The sequence below is a fragment of the Citrus sinensis genome, chromosome 8 (genome assembly GCF_022201045.2).
Source record: "Citrus sinensis cultivar Valencia sweet orange chromosome 8, DVS_A1.0, whole genome shotgun sequence".
Classification (NCBI taxonomy): Eukaryota; Viridiplantae; Streptophyta; class Magnoliopsida; order Sapindales; family Rutaceae; genus Citrus; species Citrus sinensis.
In genome coordinates this window covers 13,986,760-14,012,312 of record NC_068563.1, presented here as the reverse complement: position 1 = coordinate 14,012,312, position 25,553 = coordinate 13,986,760, and the positions used below count along the sequence as shown (strand labels likewise).

The window sequence follows — 25,553 nt, the reverse complement described above, 5'->3', positions numbered from 1 at the left end:
TGACAGTCTGATAGAAAGTATTTATGTAATTGTAGAGACCTCCCCTGACATTAATACACGTTTTTGTCTATTGTTAGTATATGAGGGTAAATTAGTAATTTCATAAATAAAAAAATCAAAGAACCAAAATGTTATTTTCTCCCTAATTATGAAATCCACAGCTATTTTCAAGATTGAAAAGCTCTGTAGAAGCTTTTGTAAGTTGTAACTATAGAATCTCTTCTACCTTCAAGTAATTTTAAGCTGAGTATGAACATGATAAACTGTAATGGTGGCACAAGTGTGCCGTGAAGTGAATTTCACTAATGGCTAAAGTTTAAGACGACTAGAATTGGAACCCAAAAAAGGTTAGTTTCGCAAAAAGGCCTTGCATGTTAGACTCGCTATTTTTTTTGAATTGATATGATGATTAAGAATGAAAAGATATGTTGAAGAAGTTGATGGATAAGTTATGTTGAATGAAAAAAGGAAATTTTTTTTTTTTTTTTTGCTGTTTTAGTTGATTTCTTACTTAAATGCGTTGAAATCTTCGATTTATTTACTTATTATTTTATATTCAAAAGGTAGGCTCACTTGGTGTTCTGGTCTAGGGATGATATTGTCGTCAAATTGGCATGGCAGGTACCATTACCCAATTGGTCCAGACTTTTGTTGTGGCAGTAGCATTCGTTGTTATGCTTTGGTCTACCTTCTTCATATGGCTAGTGGTGTGAAACTTGGATTATGAAAGGAACTCTTTTCTTTTTTTTCTTTGGCTTCAATTTAAATCACTAAGAAATATTATTCTAATTCCAACATCTGAATATTATAAATTCCTAACTTTACAATTGCATTCATAATGAATGAACCATTGTTCATTTACTGTTATTGAATTTGAAGCTACCACTGCCAAAAAGTAAAGCAAGCATCATGATTCATAAATCACTTGTTATCTTTCTGTTGTATTTAAAAACAACAATATCTGATAATATTCTAACAGCTATATGGAGGGAGTATCTAAGCCATGTCAGCTCCATATTTTCCCCATTTGTTCTTATATTTCATTAGCAGAGGTTTGTGGATTTGATTCTACTGTGTTAGTTGTGTATTTTGAATGCATTGAAGAGTGACTTATGGTTTGTTTATTGTCTTATTGAAGCAGCTTACTAAGTATTGAGCTTTTGAGATGTGTTGAATGATGAAGGAAGAAATTGTGAGATGAAAGTTAAAGAAGCAGTGGCTGTAATGGTGATTTTAGCTTGACAATGGTTGCATTTACAGCCACTGTTGTTGTAAATATTCAATACATTGATAACTTTGTTGATTTTCTTAATTTATATTTTTCTCCTTTTTTATATTATGTAATGTCAATGATTTGTTTTCAATGGTTATTTTAGACTTTTTAGTGCTCTAGTGTGATGTTTAATGCCAAACTATAGTTACTATCATTATAGAAACTGTAACTATTAGGGCATTTTTGCGGCCAAGGGCATTTTTGGCTTTTCGTCAGTCCAGTAATAGTCAAGTTAATTGGGTACTAATATCGGGGGAGGTCTCTATAATTACGTGAATACTTTTTATCAAACTGTCAATACACTAAACCTCAGGGGAGGTCCCTAAAAATTACTTATAAACAATTTGGAGAACGGAGAACAAATGTTGCGATCTTAACCGGAATAACCGGATACTTTACAAGATGAAACTATGGTGCAACGGTTGCAGCATACCATTCAATTTTCTCATTTTCAATTAATTACATCCCAATACCTATATTTTATAAAAAAAATTGAATAGACACTAGAAGTTACAAATTTTTATATATGAGTCCTCTTTTGGGATAAAATGGATTTTTAAAAAAAATTAACTGTTACTATTATTAATATTTATTAATATCATTATTATTATATTAATATTATTGTTATTATCATTAAAATTTATTATTTTAATTATTGTCATGTATTTCATTACTACCATAAATGTCATCATTATTAATAATATTATTTTTATCATTAAAATTCATTAATTTATTAATTTAATTATTATGTATTATTATTACTGTCATTAATTATTATTATTATGAAATTAATTAATTTTATTATGTTAATTGTTACAATTACTTTAATTAAGTTATTATTATTATTTATTATTTTTATTACTATTATTAAAGTATATTAACTTTATTATTTTAATTATTATTTTATTAATAGTAATATTATTAAAATTTATTAAATTTATTATTTTAATTATTATATTATTATTAATGTTGTCAACATCATCATCAGCATTATTAAACTTTATAGATTTTTTAGTTTTAAGTAATACTATTGTCATTATTATTATTTTGCCTTAAGTAAATATTTAAAAACTTTTAATTTTTATAATTTTGTAATAAAAATTAGGAATTTAAGTATTAATAACTAATTAAACATATCTCAGCCGTTGAACACTTTAACCATTAAATTTATTGGCTAAACCAGAAAAGGCAAAAGTTTGGGTAGCGTGCAACTGTTGCACAGTAAACGGATCCTACTTTACAATCATTATCGCACACACAAAACGATTGCATTGGCTGCATGTCATGTCAAAATGAAGTATGCTTACACCAGATCCATAGTGGGCAGACCCATTCAAAATTGTTTTGGCCTCAATTGGCGTCGATTGGATAAAGGAATAGAGACATTTCAGTCGAACATAAAGAGTGTCAAAGTTTCAAAGTACAATAAAAAATACAAAAAAAATAATTTCAATGTAATGTGCGCCAGAAAAGCAAATCTTTCATTTACTCGGTCTCACGCTTTCTCACTCAAACCCAATATTAAAACCGAACCAACCATAAAAACTTTTGTATTATTTGTATATTCCATTGCTTTTCTTTATTAAATAATATAAAATTATGAAACCACATGTTCAATTCAATCCTCCCCAGCTCCATGTCCACGTGTGTTCTCTTTCCTTTTAAATATACATACACGCGCACACATGCATGTATATACATATATATATATATATATATAAAATCTCCGACTCTTCAAAGTCCAACCCACCTATCCTAACTAGAGAAGAATCAAAAGAAATCAAAACCAAAAGAGAAATCCAGAAAATAGTAAAATACAAAGCTGAGGATGAAGCTTTTAAAACTTAAGATGCATCCATGGTGGTTTCATTTTCTCGGAAACCATATTGCCTGCCTGCAACTTCAGCAGAGTCATCCTCATGAGGCAGCTACGGCTGATAAGCCTCGAAGAGTCGGAACAATCAAGATTGTAAACTCAGATGGGCATGTCAAGATATACGAGAGACCAATTCATGTCTCAGAGTTGATGATGGAGTTTCCAAAGCATTTGGTATGCCGTTCTGATTCATTTTACATAGGCCAGAAAATCCCAACCCTTTCTGAAAATGAAAAGCTCCAGCTCGGACAAAACTACTTTCTTCTACCTAACCAATTTTTCCAAACAGTGTTTTCGTTTGTGACCATCGCCTCTTTAGCCTCAAGAAACGCGTTTTTTAAGAAGGCGGCCTCTTGCCGCCAGCCTTTCGATATCCACAAAAGCGCATCTGGGTGTCCCAGAATACGCGTTTCAGACGAGTTTATATCCCAACTAATAGAGCAAGGAAGCTGCAGCAACAAATTAAGAGGTGATGACGATGCTACTAGTTTAACAAAAGTATGCAACACGGCGCAGTTACATAAGGATTACACCCAGCTCGTTGGCCTACGGAGGTGGAAACCAAAGCTGGAGACCATTAGAGAGAAAGAGAAAAACAAGAAGAGATTTTCTTCATTTGTGATGAAGAGAAGGAATAAATTATGCCATCAGAAGAATCAGAAATCAACAACACCGGATCATTTCGTTTGTGTAACTTCTACCAAATCTTCATCAAAATCGTCCAAGATCAAGATTAAATCATCAAGAAAATGGTCGATTGGTTGAATTGATAGTTCTTAATTTGGCCTAGCTCATTCGCTTTGTAAAATTGTTTATAGATCGATGTATACAAATCAAATCAATTCAGATACACTAAATCAAATTTTGATCTCAAATCTTTTCTTTCTCTAGCTAGCTATACTTGTTTGAGTAAACTTTAATTTAATTGAGTTATTATCGATTAGAACGAATAATATTATATTACTCATTTCCTAATTTCTTAGTTTTGCCCTGCGTGGAATCCTTGATCTCCAAAATAGAATATGACCAAAGATTGCGGCAGCTAACCGGTCGTACTATTTGCAGCTGCCATTCGGTTGTTGTGCTGGAATGAATTGGAAAGAATTTATCGGATTTTTTCAGATTATATATATTACTGTTCTATCTTTTGTTTGGGTAATATATAATTAATTCGATGGATTATAAATTTAATTTTATAATTATAATACTAATATAAAAAGCAAAATAGCAATTATATTAAGCTCGAATAACAATTAATTAAATATTTAAATTTAAGCAAATTAATTAAATAGTTAGATAATAGGTAATTTTAATTATTAAATATTTAAATTCTTTTATTTATAATATTATACATCTTTTACCCTATTAAAAAATTTATTTATTATTGAATAAAACATAATATCAAAATTAAGATTTTTTCATTTATAGAAATATTTTTACTTATTATTTGCATTATATAATATTCAAATTATAACTACATTACAATTAAGACATTTATTTCTAAATTAAGTACTTATAAAAAAATATTTTATTTTTCATTATGTAATTAAATAGTTTCAATTTTCTTGCTGAGTTTTTTCTATTGTGAATCGTTCATTTAAAATTTTTAATTTTACCAATTAAATAATTTAATCTATGATTAATTATAATTTACTAGTTAAATAATTATAATTTACTTACTTAAACTTACCTGATCCAGTGTGAATGGAATGAGTTAAAGCCTTATTTGGGTGCTAATAGTGAGTAGCAGGTAAGATCCACTACAGTTAATCCCTCATTTTTCATTTTTCATTTTTCAACATAAAGATTGGATTAAAAACTGTACAATCCGTTTACTAAACTGCAACTAAACACACACTATTGATAACATAGTTGTTGATTACATGTCGGAAATATTTCATAATGCATATTATGTGAACTCTAGGTGGTATCTTACAACGGTGGTAACATCGTTTCGTCTGAATCCGTTACGTATAATCACAACGAAACGAAATGCTACCAATTTCCGAAAGGAAAATTATCAGTCATATATTCTTAAATGACACATGTATCAAACATGCTATAACACTTTTTAATTATGTCACTCGTAGATCATAAGTTGACAAAACACTTCTGCCGTCCACTAATCCGTTAACTGCCATTTGCAAGCGCTGACATCATAAGGGTAATCTAGTCTTTTTAAAAAATGACATGTCATCCCATTTACCTTGTAAACAATGACATGTCATATGATACATATTGATAAAAATGACATGTCATCCCATTTATCGGATAATTGTTAATAATTGCTAAAAAAAACTACTTTACAACCGAATCTACTCCTCCAAAATTTAACCTAAATTTTTGAAAATCTACTTCTCCAAGCCCCAACTGGAATTTTTTATCATATAATATGTATAATTGTAAATAATATGTTATTAATAATTTTTTATGGTATAATATGGATTTTTTTACGGATAATTATTAATAATATGTACCATTAATAATTCATATTTTTTTAATAAAAAATGTATTGTTAATAAAAAAATAAAAAAATTTGTGTATTGAAAATTTATATTAATTTTTGGGGTAAATTTATCTTTTTACCTTATTTTGAGTTTCAAAGGCGAAATAGTCAATTTACCACAATTCTGTTAACTTTCTAACAGAAGTTAACGGATTGGTGGACGGCAGAAGTGTTTTGTCAACTTAGGATATACAAGTGATACACTTGAAAAGTGTTGTAGCACGTTTGATACGGATATCATTTAAGGGTATATGACTGATAATTTTCCTTTCCGAAAATATGAACAATATTTATGTTAGAGCACAAAACGGTCAAGGTCTAGGTAAGAAAGCGTAGGAGAAAATACACCGAATAGGAGGAAAGGATTATCAAATTATAAATCATAAATTGTAATGGTTTTCACAGATAGGATTTTACAGATTGAACATCAACCATATCCAATCCACGATTTTGCTTATTATAAATACTCTATTCAATTTAATTTATGGATTGGTAAAATTTAATTCAAATTCAATCCATACATCTGCACTCCGTAGACTTGATGTGAATTTGACCTAATTCATATTCAATCTATCATTTCGTGGATTGGTTTGTAAATTAAAATTTTTTAATTATGTTTAATTCATGAACTAATTAAAAAATCTAATATAAAAATAATTTTACTATCAATTAAATTCAAAATTGAATAAGATTTAAATAAATTAATTGTTTAAATAAATTTAGAATAGTACATGGAAAGTTTCAGAATATAACACACCAAAAATATAAAAAAAAATCTCATTTGTTTACATCAATACATGAAAGACAACTAAAATTATGAATTTAAATCTATGCAAATATTGAAACTTGAGAGCTTAGATGTTCTGTCAAGATGTCCAACTCCAATTTGTATTTCTTATTTTCACGTGAACAAAATAGACAGAATTGGAATAAATAGCAAAAAAAAAAGTATTTTATTTAATAAAATAATTAATAAATATTTACCCTTACTTACCATCCCATCAAGGGCAAAGCTACATTGCAACATGCGTTTGGTACCCCTCTCTTTTGTCTTTTTAAAGGTCAATTATCATAGTGTCCTGCTATTTGTTATAAAAATGAAAATGTTGAAATTTTTTGAAGTTTTACGCATTAGTCCTGCACCTACATAGCATCATTTTTCTCATCCATTTTGCACCATCAATGACATCATTTTTCTCACCCATTTTAATTAAAAGGTAATTAAAATTATTTTCCATATAGAAACAGAATAATAAAATAAAATTTTTATTCTTATTTTTTAATTAATTATAAAAAGATATTTTGTATTAAAAAATAAACAATCACTAGTGAGTACTGTTTCTTCGCGTGCAATGACATTTTTAATTGAAAGGGGACATGAAGGGTTCCATTATATTTGAAATTGGATGATTTACTTAAAGATAGTCTCAATGCTAGCAAATGGTGATATTTAAAGTTGCATGCTCTTTCTAAAATAACTACAACAATAACTATAGGAGTTACATTACACTACCACCTTTTCTTTTCTTTTCTTTTTTTTTTTAATTTAGAGACCCTCAATTTGGTTGTTAAAGGCAATGAACCTTAAAACGTAATGTAGGAAGCATATTAGATAAAATAAATTAGAATTTACTAGAAATTATAATATTTGGGTCAATTTAAAATTTAGTATTTTATTAAAATTTATCTTATTTTATTAAGCTTAATTGAGTCATATTTGTAATTCTAATCTAATTAGAATTTTAGATTATTTCTCTTATTTGAGAAAGATCAGCTACTATTATATATATAAATTTGTTATTCTTAATTTATGATAACAGACACAAACTTCTTATTAATAATTTTTAATTTTTTCATAATTGAGATATCTTCTCCTTGGTGAGAGCATCTTTTTAAAGTTTTCAAGACATAAATCATATTAGAGCTTTTTTCTGTACCAGGCAGAGCATTCTTGACCACCAACTCCGTACATTAATTCCATCAAGTTAAAAAAAAAAAAAAACCCAACAAAACCCGAAGCCGCCATCACATCCGTGCCACACGGCTACTGCCGCCACTGGTTTCTCTTCTTTTCGGTCGATCCTCTCTCCCATCCGAAAGCCCTCACGCCGTCAATCATAACCCAACCCATAAAACCACCATCCCGTCACCATAGCCACGGGAAACTAGCCAAAACAGCCACTGAACCACCACGAAAATTCGCCTCTCTATTCGCTGCAATCCGCCGCGATTCACAGCCTCCACCACCACCCATTCGTCCACGATCATCAGCTCTTTCTTTTCAACCCACTCACGCTGCCAACCCCCAGCTGGATCGCCGAAAACCGAAACCAACCTTCACCCGCTACTTTAACTCAACTTTTCGGTCAAATCACAACTATTTGAGACAAACCACCACTACCATCACACTCAGGACCATCAAATCTTCCAAATCCACCTATCCTAGGCCAATTTTTTGACCACCGTCGCCGGCAACACCAACTTTTGCCTATTTATAATTTTGCCCATTTACTTTTCTATACTTATACTATTACCTATAATTTTATGTTCTTTAAAAAACACCCAAAAACCAAACAAACTTATAAAAAAATAAATAAATTAGAATTTACTAGGAATTATAATATTTGGGTCAATTTAAAATTTAGTATTTTATTAGGATTTATCTTATTTTATTAAGTTTACTTGAATCATATTTGTAATTCCAATCTAATTAGGATTTTAGATTATTTCTCTGATTTGAGAAAGATAATGATTAATTTAGCTATTGTTATATATATAGGCTTGTTATTCTTAATTTATGATAACAGACACAAGCTTCTCATTAATAATATTCAGTTTTTTCTCAATTAAAATATCTTCTCTTTGATGAGAGTCTCTTTCTTGAGTTTTCAAGACGTATGATAGAACGAAATCTAGTATTGCTTCCGCCCTGCGTTAAAACGTCATCTAATCATATGGTCTTATTATAGTTGTTTTGCATTGGAAGGCTCATCTATCGCTGACATATCTATTTATCCGGCAACATTGCCACCATTACATTGATCGAAGAATTTTGAATACTTTGATAGTTTTTATTTTTCTATTCACTCACGTCTATTTCTTAGTGATGATACCATCATTGTTGTCATTGGTGGTGCAATATTTTTTAGCAATATTATTTTGGTTTTTCATTTGATTTACAAAACTTAAATATTAAATATAATAGTCAATTTTAGTCTCATACACTTAAATATTACTAATATTCAAGTTCATGGATGGATATTGAATAAATCAAATTCAGAGTATTTTAGATGAATATTATCCAATCTATTCAGATCAGATACTTAGACATCCAACTTGAATGGATTTGTTTACTCTTTCTAGCTATTAACTTGATTAATAATTCTATTGGGTTTGTTTTTAAAACTCCTAATATGATAACTCATTCATGACACAATTAATTAGTCAATTAATTATATTAATTGACTTCTATTTTAATTGATAGATATGTGTTGAATTGCCATCTCTATTGTTATCCATGTGTGATGTTAGCAAGAAAGAAGAAAGAATAGAAAATACTTATTTTTAGTTTATTTTTCTAAAGAAATATTTAAATTATTTTCAAATAGAGTAATTGTTTAGAATTTTTTTACCCTTCTCTCTGATAAGTTAATGACTATTTAAACAGTTGGGGTGGAGTAACAAATACCAATTTATTTAAGCGTGCAATTAAATTATTATTATTTATTTAAGGACAAAAACTCATTGTTAAAAAAAAAGATTTTACAAGTTAATAAACTAACATTTTATTATTACTAGTAAATTAACATATTTTTACTATATAATTAAATAGTTGATAGTATGTTTAATAAATATTATGTTACAAAAAAAAATCAACTACATAGAATATGAAATTAAATTTATTTTTGTATTTTGTATATTTCATCTACTTGAGATAATAAAATCTCTTGTGTTGAAAAACAAAATTATGGGTTTTGAACATTGTTCACATAGGTGAGAGATAATTGGTTGCCATTATGTTAAATTAAAAAAAAAATCATATTTATACTTATCACTAATTATGGTTAGTAAATAATATACATGCATAGTTTAACTATATAACAAAGTAGTTAATTTATTAATTTAAATAGATATTAATAAATGTAAGAATAAGTCATTTAATTGGAAATCTATTTCAATGGAGTTAAAAAAAAAAAAAAGAGAATATTATGGATTTATATGTCATTATTTCAAAACTTTTGATTGTTTTTATTTTGCATGAACAATAAGGGTCTTTGATGTTAATAACCCAATAATCACATCTCAGCCATTATGCAATTCTTACGTTAAATCCAACGGTAAGTTTGAAAAAGACAAAAAATAGGGTACCAAACCCCATGGGTATTGTAGCTGGACCCTCCCATCAAATGTTATCAAGCTTCATCAAATATATTCTTGTCAGCCCCAAAATCTCTATACTTGTAAGACAAAAGAAAAATGTCAATTTGAAAAAATAGAGTGACAATATAAATTTTAACTTTTATAACTTTTGTTGTTTAGTAAGTTATATATGTTTATGTAATTATTCAATTATTTAAATATTTTTATTTATATTATTATCAAATAAGATATAATATAGTGTTAATCTAACTACATTTTAACTTATTTATTTATTAGTAAGTAGTAATGCCACATTTACAAGTTTTATTTTTAATTAAATAATTTTTTTTAATTTTTTTTTACCAATTCACGATTTTTTCAGATTTACATAATTAAATCCATATTCAATCTACCAATGTGGATTTTTAATTTTTTCTTCCAATCTAATAGACTAATCCATAAATTAGAGCAGATCAAACCGATTGAGCAGATTGGAATAAATTCTGAACACCCCTTATAAATTGGGACTTTACAAATCATAAAAAATTACGATTGAAATAATAATTACAGTAATGTGATAACAACTTAAATATGACATAAGAATAAAATTAACAACTTAAATATAACATAAGAATAAAATACAAGTTGAGGCCTATGTGATACCACAATTTCCATGAAATAGATTTGCCTCTTACTGTCAATACTTTTAGGATTTGAACGGCATCTCTTTCCTAGGATACAACAATGATGAACAACTTTGATATTCAACATTGAACTTTTATCGTGTGTGAATTCTATCAAAATGAATATACGGCAACAGAGGAATTGAGGATTTTCTATTCTTATTCTTCCATTTATAATCATTTCTCTTGTCACCTTATACGCTATATATTTTGTCTCTCTTGAAATGAAGAAGAACGTACAAAAAGTTTTTAGTGTAACTGCAGCCCCATTAATTACATATTAAATTATGGATTTAATTTCATAGTAAAATATGAATTTAATTGACCGTTACAATCTTAAAATAAATCCTAAATTTAATTAGCAATTCAAAATAATAAATCTTGGAACTAATTGCATAATTAAATATGAATTTAACTAGCCGTTACTATCTTTTTAACTCCTACTCTTATTTAATACAGTTAACGATTATATTTTAAGCATCAATTTCTCAGTCACCCCACAAGATTTCAAGTTACAAGTACACCATTTCGTAGTATTCACATAGGAGATTCTGACTCATTCTTGATCTTTCACTTACGCAAAGTAAGTACACTTAAAATTATTCTTTAAAATAGCAACTCACTATGTTATTTGTCCAACTGAAAGCTCAAGCTCGGTAACTCCAAGTACCCAATAGCCTGGACATCATCATCATTCATATTTATGTAGGAAAAATAACATAACGTTAAAGCATAATTTTGAGTGGGAACTACTTGGTGTAAGTTAAAAGTAAAAAATATTCGGAATCTCCTCTATGAGTATTCTGAAATAATATATTTATAAACTCAAAATCATGATGTGATGAATGAGAAATTGACACTCTAATTTACTGCACTAAATAAGAGTAGGGGCTACACAAGATTGTAACAACTAATTAAATTTGGAGTTAGTTATGCAATTAATTTCAGAATTTGTTATTTGTAATTACTAATTAAATTTGGGACTTATTTTGAGATTATAACGGTGAATTAAGTTTGAATTTTAATATGAAATTAAATCCAAAACTTAATATGTGATTAATAGGGCTACAATTACACTTTAAATTTAATTTGAGAATTAAATCAAAGGTTTAATGAACAACGGTTACGCATTTAGTTAGATATTAAAAGTACCATTTACAAAATTTAAGCAATCAAATTTTTGGACTAAATGCCCCCCATTCAATAAAGTGGCATTCTTCTTCATTTCAATTAAAGTGACAAGGAATGAGATAAGAGACACATAAATATCTTAAATAAGGATACAAGAATAGGAATAAAAGATCCTTAATTTCTTCTTTATAGAATATTCAATTTTTATAGAATTAAGACACAATGGATGTAGAATGACCTAGTGGTGCACTAGAGCTATTCGTCACCATTATATCCTAAAATATAGATGTTGTTGTGAATTTGTTTTAAAAGGACTGTGGGATCACACAAGGCATCGATTTACATCCTATTCTCATGTTATTTTTTATGTTTTTATCTCATTACTATAATCATTGTTTCAACTGTAATCTTTGTTACATGTGAAGTCCCGATTTATAATTTTAAAACTTGTTCTTGCTGTTCCATTATCTCCCCTACAATTTATCCGATATCAGGTAATTAATTAAGTTGATGAATGTTTGTATGTATGGCTGTCATTTGTCAGAGAAATACAGCCGGTTTGTGTGCACGTGTGCCAGAAGAATTGGCCGTATCCCTCTAGAAGAAGAGCATGTGATAAGAGGTTGATTTTTATTCTTTAAAATGGTTAATTTCTACAACTCAATTTTTCTGGTCTTTGGGTTGGCAGCTTTTGTGCCATCGTTGGTCTTCGGAGAAAAAGCTCCAATTGACAAAACACGACAAACTAACAGTCAAAATATGTCAGCATTCATATAATTTGCACTAGCAAAAACTTTATAGAATTCAACTCCTAACAAATAAATTAGCCAACTTGGTACTTTTGTGGACTGGTGTGCGTGCCTCTGCCTGCGTGTGATAATCTTATCCAACGTGCGCGTCGACTCACGCACACTGTGTGTGCAAATATGTGGAGCTGCAGCACGCATTTAAATTTGGAAATTGGAATTTAATCTCACCTACAGCAAATTGGTCTAAAGTAACAGTCGTGCTGCACGAATCCCTTTTTTCTTTTTTCTTTTTCTTGTTTCTTTTTTCTTTTTTAATATTCCCATGTTCTAGCTACAACCCCGTGAATCTTGATGTTTCCTAATTTTAAAAATAATTAGATCTGCCTCAATTATATGTTACAATTGCTGCTTGCATTATAACATTAGTTAAACTATTGGTACCCTGCAAAATCCTCTTAAAACTCTTTTTTTAATTGAGTAATGATATAATCACAAATTCTTATACAAACTTATTTTGTACAAACTAATGTGGCATGATAAAATTGGTTGAATTAAATATCTCTCAGTCCACATGATTTATTTATATTATTTTATATTTTCAATCAACCAATGAATTAATACCACATTAATTTGTACAAGATAAGTTTATACAAGAGTTTGTGGTTGTATCATCACTCTTTTTAATTATACCCCAATTGATACTAAAAATATACTTTTTTTTAAATGAACAATATTTTCATTTGTAAGTAAATGATGAAACCCCTCTTTTCTCTCACTTCATTGTTTAGGATCAAGACTTGGGTTGGAGTCATCTTCTAAAACTTAAATCAAATTCACACTAATGATTATTAATTATAATACCATTTAAGGTACGTGACTTGTTATCCAATAGTGTAGACCAAACTAGTGCCTATTCAGGATCACCTCTGGAATTTACGTCGTCGGTTTCCCGTCGATATACTCAAATGGGGAATCAGAAAAATCTTTAAAACATTTTTCAGCTCAGGTTATACAACCCAAAACAGACTTTCCTTTAGTTTAAAACAGGGTACCAAACCAGATAAGAAAACGATCAAAAGTTTTCTAATGCACATGATCCTTACTAGAAGGCAAGTGCAGAGCATACTTCCTTAGGTTTCAAAATGAACAAATTTAATTCTTTATTCTTTTTCTTTCTCTAGAGAGCTTCATTTGCAGAGAGAGGAGAGAGGTTTACAGATTCATGGTGATAAAACACACGAGAGTTTATTGCTTCAAACTTCTATATTCTATATCTTACAAGTAAGGGGAGAATCCTTTATATAGGAGAATTCTCAGAGAAGATAGGACAGGACCCCTATCTTTTTTCAAAAGCAAAAGATAAAGATACGACAACATTGATCATGACTTCTCAAGTGATCATGACTTCTCAAGTGATCATGACCTGTAGCACACCTTTTTAGAAAGCTAAGCCCATCGATCAAGACTTTTGGACAAATGGACAAAAGATAAAGCAGGCTTACAAAGATTTTTACAACTGGCAAAAGCCTAAGCGTAAGGCAAGCCAAGACAAAACCATAAAGTAAAACATAATTATTACAACAAGACAAACTACTTTATTGAAAGCAACAAGACAAACAACTTTATGGAGAGTGGAGATTCATGTAATCGTCTTTGGATGAGCTTTCGGTTTCATCGGGGTCAGTGTCACGGTTGGATTTTGGGAAAAAGGTCTTGGAGAGCTTTGGATGCTTACAGTGGGGACCACGGCAAGGGGGATAAGGACAATCTCGTCGGTATCCTAGCCTTGGTGATGTTTGAGTGGCTTTGTCAACTTTGGAGGGTGTAGTGGTTGTGTCAGCATTGGGAGGTTGGGATGAGGATCCTGGTTCATTCATGGATGGTTGTGGGAACTGTTGGAGATGTTGGCTGAGGGGAAGGAAATCTTCCCAGGGGTCTTGGGAGTTTTGGAAAAGGAAGTCAGTGTAGTCTGGCTTTTCTTCCTTGATAATGATTCCCGTGGATTTCGGTTTGGATATGGCGGATGAAGTGGGGATCATGAGGAGGTCATGTTGTGGGCTTAAGGAGGTGTGGAAGATATCTTTAAGTGGCGGAGGTTGGTGGTTTAATTGGCAAAGGTAGTTGTGAAGGACATCTTGGATTTCATTTTCAATGACAGCTAGATGTGGTGCAGTGAACTATTCATATACCTGGTCTTGAGTCCAAATGAGTTTTGTGTCTGCATGTTGAAAGTATGGCCTGTGAATGATAAAGACTGAGGTAAACATTTGTGCTTCCGAGGCAGGCATACGTTCAAGGTTATAAATTTCTGACAATTGTTGGAGCTTCTTTCTCCACCATGGTATTGGGGAGAACCATTCAAGTAATGTCCAGGTAAGAGAGGTGGCTTTGTCTGGGTCAAAGAGATGTTCCAAAGTGGGAGTAATTGGTAGGACTAACTTAGTGACATAAAGGACTGTTAGGCACCAGATGTACCATAACACATCTTCAGTGGTTTCTCTGGATGGATTAAGGGTTAAACCTGTAAGGAACAGATTTTCTGGGTGGAAGGAGGAAAATGGAAAAGGTTCTGTGATAAGGTAGGCTTTTATGAAGAAGCGAAAGAGAGCTTTCTTTCCAAATTCGTGGATGGCAAAAACAGAAGAGAAGTTTTTGTTAAAGGGAAAAGTTTTCTTGGTGAGAGCTTCTGGGGGTAATGATGTAGCCATGGAGATTATCGAAAAGTGGTATGTAGTGGAAAACAGGGTGAGAGGTTTTTCTGATTTGGAGAGTCTGGATAGCATATCAAGGATGAGGTTCTGGGATCCCTTTATATGCTGGACCGAAAAGTCATATTTGGAAAACCATCTTTTAATCTGAGTAACATTTTTTCGGGAACAGTTTTACCTTTGAAATTGAGAATATTGGGGAAGGCTGAACTGTCCATACGAATGAGAAAATGATGTCCAATCAGATGATACTCAAATTTTTTGATGCCATTCTTTACCGCTAAGATTTATTTGAACACGCTATGGTAGTGCTTCTGTGTGTCAGAAAATTGTCCACTAGCGTAAGCGATAAAGTGGTCATTTCAATTGATCTCCTCAAGGAGGATGGCACCCCATGAGTCATCACTTGCGTCTGTCTGCAATATGCGCTTTCCATCAGTGATCAACTTTAAAGGAGGCGGATTTTGCGCAATCTGCTTGAGAGTAGTGACAGCATTTGTGTTGTCAGCATTCCATTCTGGGGGCTTCTTTTTCAATAAAGCTGAAAGGTGATGAGTGTAGTGATCCACATGTGGGATGAAGTCTCTGATGTAATTGATGATGCCGAGAAACTGTTGAACTTGCTTTTTGAAAAGTTGCTGATCTGGAAAGTGAAGCAATTCTTGGGCAATATGCTTTCCTGGTTGATAATGGCCATCTTTTATGATCATACCGAGGAATTCAATATTGTCGGTAGCAATGGTGCTTTTCTTGGCCGATAACATAATTCCATGACTTTGGACAATATCATATAATTGAGTTAACAGCTGACGATGTTCATCATGTGTTCCTCAAAAAAGTAAAATATCATCAATATAAATTAATGCATGATGCAGAATAGGCTGAAAGATGTTGACCATGGATTTTTGGAAAATGGATGGGGCAGTTTTGAGGCCAAAAGGTAGGACGGTCCATTGGAAATGGGCATTTGGGATACAAAAGACAGTTTTGTAACGCTCAGAGGGTTCAATGCCTAATTGCCAGAAACCTGATTTTAAATCGAATTTGAAAAAGATCTAGGCATTTTTTAGAAAAGTAAACATGCTTTGTCGACGGGACAAGGGAAACTTGTCATCTTGTGAAAACATATTTAATGGCTGGTAGTCAATAACTAGGCATTTCTTGCCTCTGACAATTTCAGAATGCTTTTCAACATAAAAGGCTTGGCAAGCCCATTGAGAATTTGTGGGCTCAATAAGACCTTGGGCTAACAGTTGGGAACATTCTTGTTGGGCTAGGAGTAAATCAGAATGACTCATTCCTGGGTGAGTAGATTTGGTTGGGTTAATGTCTTCATTGAGTTTGAAAGGTAACCTAATGAAGAAAGACTTGTTTTTCCACAATGGGTTTGGATGGGTGAACTCAGAATGAGACTCTGAACAGAAACTCAAAAGCTTGGTTGAAATATCCTGGTAGGGTTGAGGGGTTTCAGACAGATTATAGAGTTTTAGAATGTCTGTGAAAGGTTTGAACATGGACTTGACTCGAATTCTATTGGGAAGGATTTGGAGGTGTTAGATCTGGTGAAGGATGTCAAAACCTAACAAGAGATCCTTATTAGGAAGGGTTGAACCGATAACTTTGGTTCAAATGACACAATTTGGGAAGATTTGGATACCAATGGGTTTTTTGGTAATCAAAGAGGTGGTGAAGAGTTTTCCATTGACAGCTTTGAAATGTTCTTCATAGTCTGTCCAGTATTCTGGTGGAAGAAGATGTGGGTTTAACATGCTGCGTTGGGCACCAGTGTCGATGAGATCAATTGCTGGAATGGGCCTTTGGAACTTCGAGGGCAAGATTTGGAGTTTGATGGATGGTATAGGAATAGTAGTGTCAAGGGACAGTAACTGTTGGTGGAAAATGAGTTGGGACTGATCACTATCTGAATCATCAGAGGAGTTCTGCAGTGCGAACACTGTTTCATCATTGGGTTCATCTTGTTCAGAGAAATAGAATTCCAGTTCATCCTTTGTTGGAGAGAAATCTGTAGTTGCTTGAAGATGCTCAACTAACAGAATAGATTTTTATCGCTTGTTGGGACAGTCTTTGGCATAATGACCTTTCTTCTTTCAGATGAAACATCTGCTTGATTTTCTCCGTTTAAAGTCTCTGGAAGAAGATGACTTCTTTCGGAAGAATATGTAAGGCTTTCTGGATCGGCGAGGTCTGGATGAAAATTCTGGATTTCTGAATTTCTTAAAATACTTTTTCTTTTTAGGACTACAATCGCAATCCTTTTTCTTTTTGCATTTGATCTGCAAATAAGGTTTTTTGCAAGCACTCCGAAATGGTTCTTTGTCTTTCAACAGTTCTTTGAAAAACTGTTTCTGCTCGCAGAGTTTATCGAGATAAGTTTTGGCAAGCTGGAAGATTTTGCCAAGGGAAAGATTGGATGCTGTGAGATGTCGCTGGATGTCGGGTTGGAGTTCATCTGGAAGAGAGGCTAGAAAGACATGCTTTAATGTCGGTTCATTGAATCCATTAAGCTTATAAAATAGCAAAGACATCCGCTTGTAATGGAAATCAAGATCCTTAGCACTAAGGGAACAACATTTCATGTTGAGATAGTCTCGTCGTGCAGCTTCAAAGACTGCAGAGGGGTCTCCAAGGAATTGATCATGGATAACTGCAAGGGCACTTGAGACTTCTGGTAATTGAACAAACTGCAATTGTCTGTAGTTGCCTAAAGAATCAAACCAATCTCTTAGAGCACCCGTAAAACGAGTAGCAAACTCTCTAAGGATTGATTGAGTTGTGGCTCCTGGACGTAGCATTTGAAGGTCAATCCAGGCAGACATTTCATTAAGGCGATCACGTCATTTATGAGATGGAAGATCATCAAATGTGAACCATGGGCCATTTGAAGATTTTTTACTGGGTGAACTGGTATGGGCTTGAGCTGGAGGGGGTTGGTTTGTGGTAGAAGATTCAGGCATTTCTTCTTCAACTTCTGAGGGAATATCAACATATGGTTCTGTATGGGAAGTTTGGCCTTGAGGAGGTTGATCAGGTTGGGCCATCAAGATTCTGGTGATATCAGCATAGGACTTTTCAGAATCACTAGTGGAGACTGAGGATTCTGTGTCAGTCTCAGTATGGCTATCAGAAACAACTAGATTTGAATCTGAAGTTTGGTCATCTATGGTAGAAGAGTGGGCGATTGTATGGGCACTAAACTGGTGCATTGGTTGTTTATCTTTGGATTGAGATGGTGGTTGGGATTCAGTTGGTGGAGGAGGTACTAGTGGCGATGCCGGAGTATGACCAGGAGAGTGTTGGCCAGGGATGGTAATAGATGACTAATGAAATGGAACGGGTCGTGGTTGTGGTTTAGGCTTTGGTTTAGGCTTAGGTGGTGGTGGTAAGGGATTGTCTCTGAAAAGAGTATGGGTCATTCAGAATAACTTGGAAGGATCATACTGTCTAATGGGTGAAAGCATAGAGGCAAAAGGATGATAAGTTGGACCTATGGAAGGGATAGGCGGTGACGTGGTAAAAAGGGTAGGTCTTTGTTTTTCAGATTCAATCTGAGCAAGTTCAGCTTTTAAGCGTCTAATTTCCCTTTCCTTTTGGTCAAATTCTGGGCCATAATAGCTCTGGGCAAGCATAGCTCGTAACTCATAATCGAGTTGGGTAACTCGGGACTGGAGATTTTGGTGGATTTGCTGCATCTGTGCAGAGATGGAGTCAACTTTTGTCTCAAGTTGTTCAGTTCGTAAATTGGTGTTCTCAACTTTGGAGTTGATATTCAACAAAGTATCATTCTGTGCTCTGGCATTTTGGGTTTGCCAGTTGAGGACTGATTCAAAAGGTTTGGGAGGTTCGAGGTGGCCAGATGGGGTAATTGGTGAAGGGACAAAGGGTTTGGACACAACATTTCATTGGGAATCGATGTGGGTGTCTAAAGGAGGAAAAGAGGAAGAATAATATGAAGAAGTGGATGAAAACATCATACAAGCCAGTGGGGGTTTTGGAAGTGAAAGTGGTGATGGAGTCTCAGATTTGCAATGCTTTGCAATCCATTTGAGTTCTTTTTGGTAAAAGGGTAATGGAGCTGGTGGAGGTGGAGGATCTTGTGGCGGTTTAGGATCGTAGTGGTGGCAGGAAACTGGAGGTTTTTTCTTTTTAGGTTTCTTTTTCCTTGAGCCAGGGGCATCCCATAGAAAATGGTCATTTTGCTTGGCTGGATAAACATGATAGCCTTCAGAATTGAACCCTGAGATGGGCAGATCTTTTTGGGCTGTCTGGACAGCTGTAATCATTGAAGAATAGGTAAAGGAGAGCCGAGGAGGCTCTTGTGGAGCACTTGGAGGTGGTTTAAAAGTTATTCAGACTGTTCTATCTTGGCGTCTTTCAAACATGCTTTTAGAGGTCTGAATTAGAGTTGTATTGTTATGGAACTGTTCATAGTTGGAGATCCATTCAAGAGGCATAAGCTTGATGAGCTTATGACGGGGAATTTGTCTTGGGATCTGGATTATGGTTGGGATTTGGTCAGATTCGACTAAGACCATGAGGGTATCAGAATGATGTTCAGGAGTGGGTAGATCTAAGGCATGATTTTGAAGCCTATAGACCAATTGGTGGTGTAAGGTGGCAATTTTGGCAGAAGAAATTTGTTCAACACCTTGAATTTGGACTTGAACTTTCAAGGTTGTGGGCAAGTTGGGATCTTAGAGAGAAATGTTGAAGTTTGGGTAAAAGGTAAGTAAAACACTGCCTGCATGGAGGGTGGTGAGAACAGTGCCGATAACAGCATCTTGGTATTATTTAAACCGGGTATCAAGCATAGCAAGGCGAGCTGTAACCGGTAACCATTTTCTTCCATGAAGAGTAAGGATTAATCTGATGCCTCCAAGATGAAGATGAGTATAACCTTCTCGTTTTCAGTTGGAGAGTAACTCGGAGGGAATCTCCAGAGTGACATATTGCTTAGCAGAGGTGGCTTGAAGAGCACACTGATCCAGGCAGGAAGACTGGATATATTCCTTAGGGTAAGGGCGTCTGGTAGAGATGAGGGTGTGGATACTGCGGGTAAAGGAGCTAGGTCGTTTGTACAACTGATAAGAGCTAATAAGAGGGTAGGAGGACTCACTGATTTAGGTTGATTCAGGGATATAAGAATATTCTACAAGGTTTTCAATTTTATTGGTGTTATGAGAAGTGCAAGATCTGGGCAAAGAAAGAGTAGAAGAAAGAGTAACAGGAGGTGAAGATGAAGTGGAAGCCATGAATGAGAAGTTCTCTCTGCGCCTGAAGTTCTAGAGAGCAAAATAGAAAAAGCCTTAAATTATACCATTTTGGTCAGGAAAACGGTGATTTAGAAAACATGAAAGTTTCAAGGATGGGTATGGCTCTGATATCATTTAGGGTACGTGACTTGTTATCCAACAGTGCAGACCAGACTAGTGCCTATTCAGGATCACCTCTGGAATTTACGTCGTCGGTTTCCCGTCGATATACTCAAATGGGGAATCAGAAAAACCTTTAAAACATTTTTCAGCTCGGGTTATACAACCCAAAACAGACTTTCCTTTAGTCTAAAACAGGGTACCAAACCAGATAAGAAAATGATCAAAAGCTTTCTGATGCACAGGATCCTTATTAAAAGGCAAGTGCAGAGCATACTTCCTTAGGTTTCAAAATGAACAAATTTAATTCTTTATTCTTTTTCTTTCTCTAGAGAGCTTCATTTGCAGAGAGAGGAGAGAGGTTTACAGATTCATGGTGATAAAACACACGAGAGTTTATTGCAACCAATTCTTAGTTTTGCGCTACAAATAAGCCTCTTGATTTTTTCCCTCCTTTTCTCGAGCATCAATATAAAATAACACACACACACAAAAAAAAAAATACTAATTTTTTAAGAAAATAACATGCTGCAACTTCAAAGAAAAAAAAATAGAATAAGCCAAATATAATTAATTAAAAACAAAAGACTCAATATATTAAACATTGAGAGAGAAATATGATTTATTAAACATTTTTTGTAAATTTTAACTATAGAAATTGAATGAAGAGGGAGAAGAAAGGGACTGTTCTAGGATAATAATGGTATTATTAGAATATGAAGTTTTAGATTTTTTAATGGCACATCTTTAGGAAAAGTTTTTTCAAGGCTTTCTGAAAGGGTGCCTTAGTTGTCTATTCTTAGTTGTCTTTAAATATAATTTCAATCGAATAGAGGTTTTATGAGATTAATTAAAGGGTGCCAATAGTCCTACTCTTATAACATTACATCTATTTAATTATGATTATATATATATAAGGTTAGCAGTCAAAAGTTTTAAGTCTAAAGAGATCAATTTAAAAAACACTTTAATATTGTGGCTAGTCAAATTTAAGTATGACATTGGCCAAACTTATTGATTAATTTTCTATTTAAGCTTGAATACAAATTTTCCTTATTGAAAAAAACAAAAAAAAATAACATAAACTCAATCTTATCTTGAGAAAGATTGGATTCAAGACTATTAGTTAAACATCATTAATAAACTTTACCAATACAGTGGCATAAGATACTTATGCGACTATTAAACTAGAAAGCATTCAGTGGGGGTAGACAATTATTTGGGTCGGTTCCGATCTTTTAGAAGTACTAATTTGAGCCGAATCAAATTGAATTCGTTCAGATTTCCAATTCGGTTTATTTTTCAGTTATAAACTGTAATTTTCGTTCTATTTTCTAATTTTTTTAGTTTTCAATTTTTTCTAAAATAAACTGATCAAATTTTTTATTTTAAAAACCAAGTCAAATTTTTTAAGGGCAATGGGTTTTTGCCCACCCTTAATCTTAGGGGTGTTTCGAAATCAATCCGATCCATTTAATTCTTTTGACCCACAAAAATTTGATTTGCAACAATATAATTTTTGGATTAGCGAATTGCATTAAAACTAAAAATTTAAAAATTTACAGTCGGTGGATTAGTTATGAATTTTCTTCTGTAAGTCTGCAGAAATCTGCAAATACAAAAAAAAGTTAATGTAGTTAAATTAACACCATATTATATTGATGGTTGTCGAAGCCACCAAAAATAAATACCTACTCTAAATAAATTGTGTATAGTGATTGAGTAGGGTCGTGTCCACAGAGATCGGTAATTGTTTAAATCCTTTTGAAACGTAAAACGTAAAATGGGGGAATTGTTGACAATAATAAAAATCAAATTAAAATAACAAGAATGCAAATTAAAGTTGTAATTCAAATTAGAGAAAGCTCTGGTTGAAGGAATTAACTCAGCTTGATTCGACTACTGATCATTGATTCAAATATAGATTATTATTACTTATGAATAGACCGGTTATAGCTACTGAGACTCTCTAATAGCTAATCTCTCCTTAACTAGTCGATAACCAAGGTACGACCGTTGGTTATTTCCCTAATCAATAGACAACCCTAGATACGATCATAGAATTTAATCAATTGACAGCCTGAAAGACCAGAGAGACCCAAATCATAATCAATACATACGATGATTCATTTAAATTAGATTGTTTATTCTCATAACACAACTCACTGCTATGTTATTTGTCACAAACATTAAAATCTTCATACGATGAATCCTTTAATTGACAATAGATTAAGTTGATAATTAAATAGTGGCCAGTTATCTAATTAACAAACATAATCATGAAAATAATTCAGAGAATAAACAAATACCCAAAAAGCAATAAAACAATTAAAGCATAAGAAAGATCTCACAGTAGTGATGAATCAAAGCTTCATTAACCTTCAACCAGAAAAATAGGTTTAGTTCTTCATAGAGAGAAGAGAAAAGTTTAGATCTAGGGTTTCTTTTTTTTTCTCCCTTCTCCCCCTTTTCACAATAGATTCCTCCCTTAAATACTCTCTCTTTCTTCTCTTTTAGAGTTCTATTTAAAATAAAATACTAATATCTGAAATATTAAATTCGTAATTACAAAAATAACTAAAAATACAAAACACGTTAAACTAAAAACTGCAGGTCCGCCATCCGGAAATAAGTCATAAAAAACACACTTGGATGCTCCTTAGGCGGCTGGCGGTTTTATCTTCTAGCCCTTGGTTGTGTTGTGGAGACTTTAATGAAATTTTACATCCAGATGAGAAGAGGGGCGGCAATGACAGGAACGTGAATTTAATTAATGAGTTCAAAGAAGCTTTGAGAGATTGTGGCTTAAAGGATGTTGGGTATCGGGGTTATGATTTTACTTGGAATAATGGAAGATATGGGAAGGGATTCATGGAAGAAAGGTTGGACAGATTTGTTTGCTCTAAAGCTTGGAGTGACAGATTTGTGGACTGTGAAGCAAGCAACCTGGACACCTGGACTTCGGATCATTGTCCCGTGTTGATGGCTATTCAAGAGAAAAGGGAGGGCATGAACCAAAGGGGTAGACATTCTTCGCGAATCCATTATGAGGATATGTGGAGCTCGTATGATGTATGTAAAGAGATAATTAAGGAGGAATGGAGTTTGCATAGAAATTGGAGCAGTGAAGATACAGCCCAATCTTTTCGACAAGCAACAAAAGCTTCGATGGGTAGGCTGTTGGGGTGGAGCAAGCTGGAATTTAGAAAACGTGACAGAAAATTGGAGAAGCTAAAGAATCAGCTGCGGTAGTTAAAACAAAGAAGGGTGCAATATGTAAATGGTGAGGAAATTCGGAAGGTGGAAAAGCAAATCCAAAATATTCTCATAGATGAAGAAATCTACTGGAAGCAATGCTCGAGAGTAGATTGGCTCAAGGAGGGGGACAAAAACACAAAATTCTTTCACGGCAAAGCGACGGCAAGAAGAAAAAAAAAAGAATTTGGGGGATTGAAGATAATTTCGGGAGATGGATTGAGAAGCCAAATGAAGTTGAGCATGAGTTTTGCAACTATTTCACCAATCTTTTTACATCAACCCAGCCGAGCCAAGATCAAATTGCAGCAGCCTTGGAAGGAATAACTCTGAGAGTTTCAGCCAGCATGAATGAGAGTTTGGGGGAACCGTTTACAGCCGAGGAAGTCTTGGAAGCTCTGAGTCAAATGTGCCCAAGGAAGGCTCCGGGGCTGGATGGTTTGCCAGCAGTGTTTTACCAAAAGCATTGGCATTCGGTTAAGGAGGGAGTGCTCACCACTTGTCTGCATATCCTCAATTCACAAGGTACTATAGGCCCCCTAAACCACATTTACATTGCTTTGATACCAAAAATCGAAAAGCCTAGGAAAGTGACAGATTTTAGGCCTATTAGTTTGTGCAATGTTATCTATAGAATTGTGGCTAAAACAGTTGTGAATAGATTTAAACTAATTTTGCACAAAATCATCTCTCTGTCGCAAAGTGCCTTCATCCCCAATAGGTTGATCACTGACAATATAATAGTTGGATATGAATGTTTGCACAAGATAAGGCATTGTAAAGGCAAGCGAAATGGATTAATTGCTTTAAAGCTAGATGTTAGTAAAGCTTATGACAGATTGGAATGGAATTTTTTATAGCAAACTTTGAAAAAACTAGGCTTCTCGCATCAATGGATTACCTTGGTTATGGGGTGCGTTAGTTCGGTTACATTTTCAGTGTTAATAAATGGTTCAGTGAATGGCTTAATTAAACCTCAAAGGGAATTAAGACAAGGTTGCCCCCTCTCTCCATATTTGTTTATTACATGTGCAGAGGCTTTTTCATCTTTGCTGCAGCAGGCTGAGCAACAATGACTTATTCATGGGCTCTCTTTTGGAAATAATTTTAAGATTTTGCACCTTTTATTTGCTGATGACAGCCTTGTCTTCAGTAGAGCTTCCATGACCGACTGTCAAAATTTGAAGAGGATCCTTGAGAGCTGCTCCACAGCTTCCGGTCAGATTTTTAACTTCAAGAAATCTTCTCTGTTTCTCAGTGGCAACGTACAACAAGATCAAGCTGAGGCAATTGGGAATCTCTTTCAACTCAATATTGTGTCGAGACATGAAAAATATTTAGGCTTGCCGTCTATGATCGGGAGAAAGAAAAGTAGCTTTTTCAATGACATCAAACTGACGGTTTCCAATAAGATCTCAAGCTGGCAGCATAAATTTTTTTCTTGCGAAGGGAAAGAAGTCTTAATCAAAGCGGTTGTTCAAGCCATCCCAGCCTACGCAATGAGCGTTTTTAAAATTCCAATGGGTGTTTGTGATGATATTAAAAAAATGGTGGCAAAGTTTTGGTGGGGCTCCAAGAGGGAAGAGAGGAATATTCACTGGGCGAAGTGGGAAAATATGAGCC

General features: G+C 33.3%; 1 protein-coding gene across 1 annotated transcript; it reads left to right on the top strand.

The window, feature by feature from the left end:
- The first annotated feature begins 2,844 nt into the window (after positions 1–2,844).
- LOC102628736 (uncharacterized) lies at positions 2,845–4,033 on the top strand. Its single transcript, XM_006478516.4, has one exon. The coding sequence runs from the start codon at positions 3,102–3,104 to the stop codon at positions 3,912–3,914; it is 813 nt and encodes a 270-aa protein (XP_006478579.2). The 5' UTR covers positions 2,845–3,101; the 3' UTR covers positions 3,915–4,033.
- Positions 4,034–25,553: the final 21,520 nt, after the last annotated feature.

Coding starts and splice junctions, on each gene's coding strand:
- LOC102628736 (XM_006478516.4), top strand. CDS start 3,102: ATGAAGCTTTTAAAACTTAAGATGCATCCATGGTGGTTTCATTTTCTC.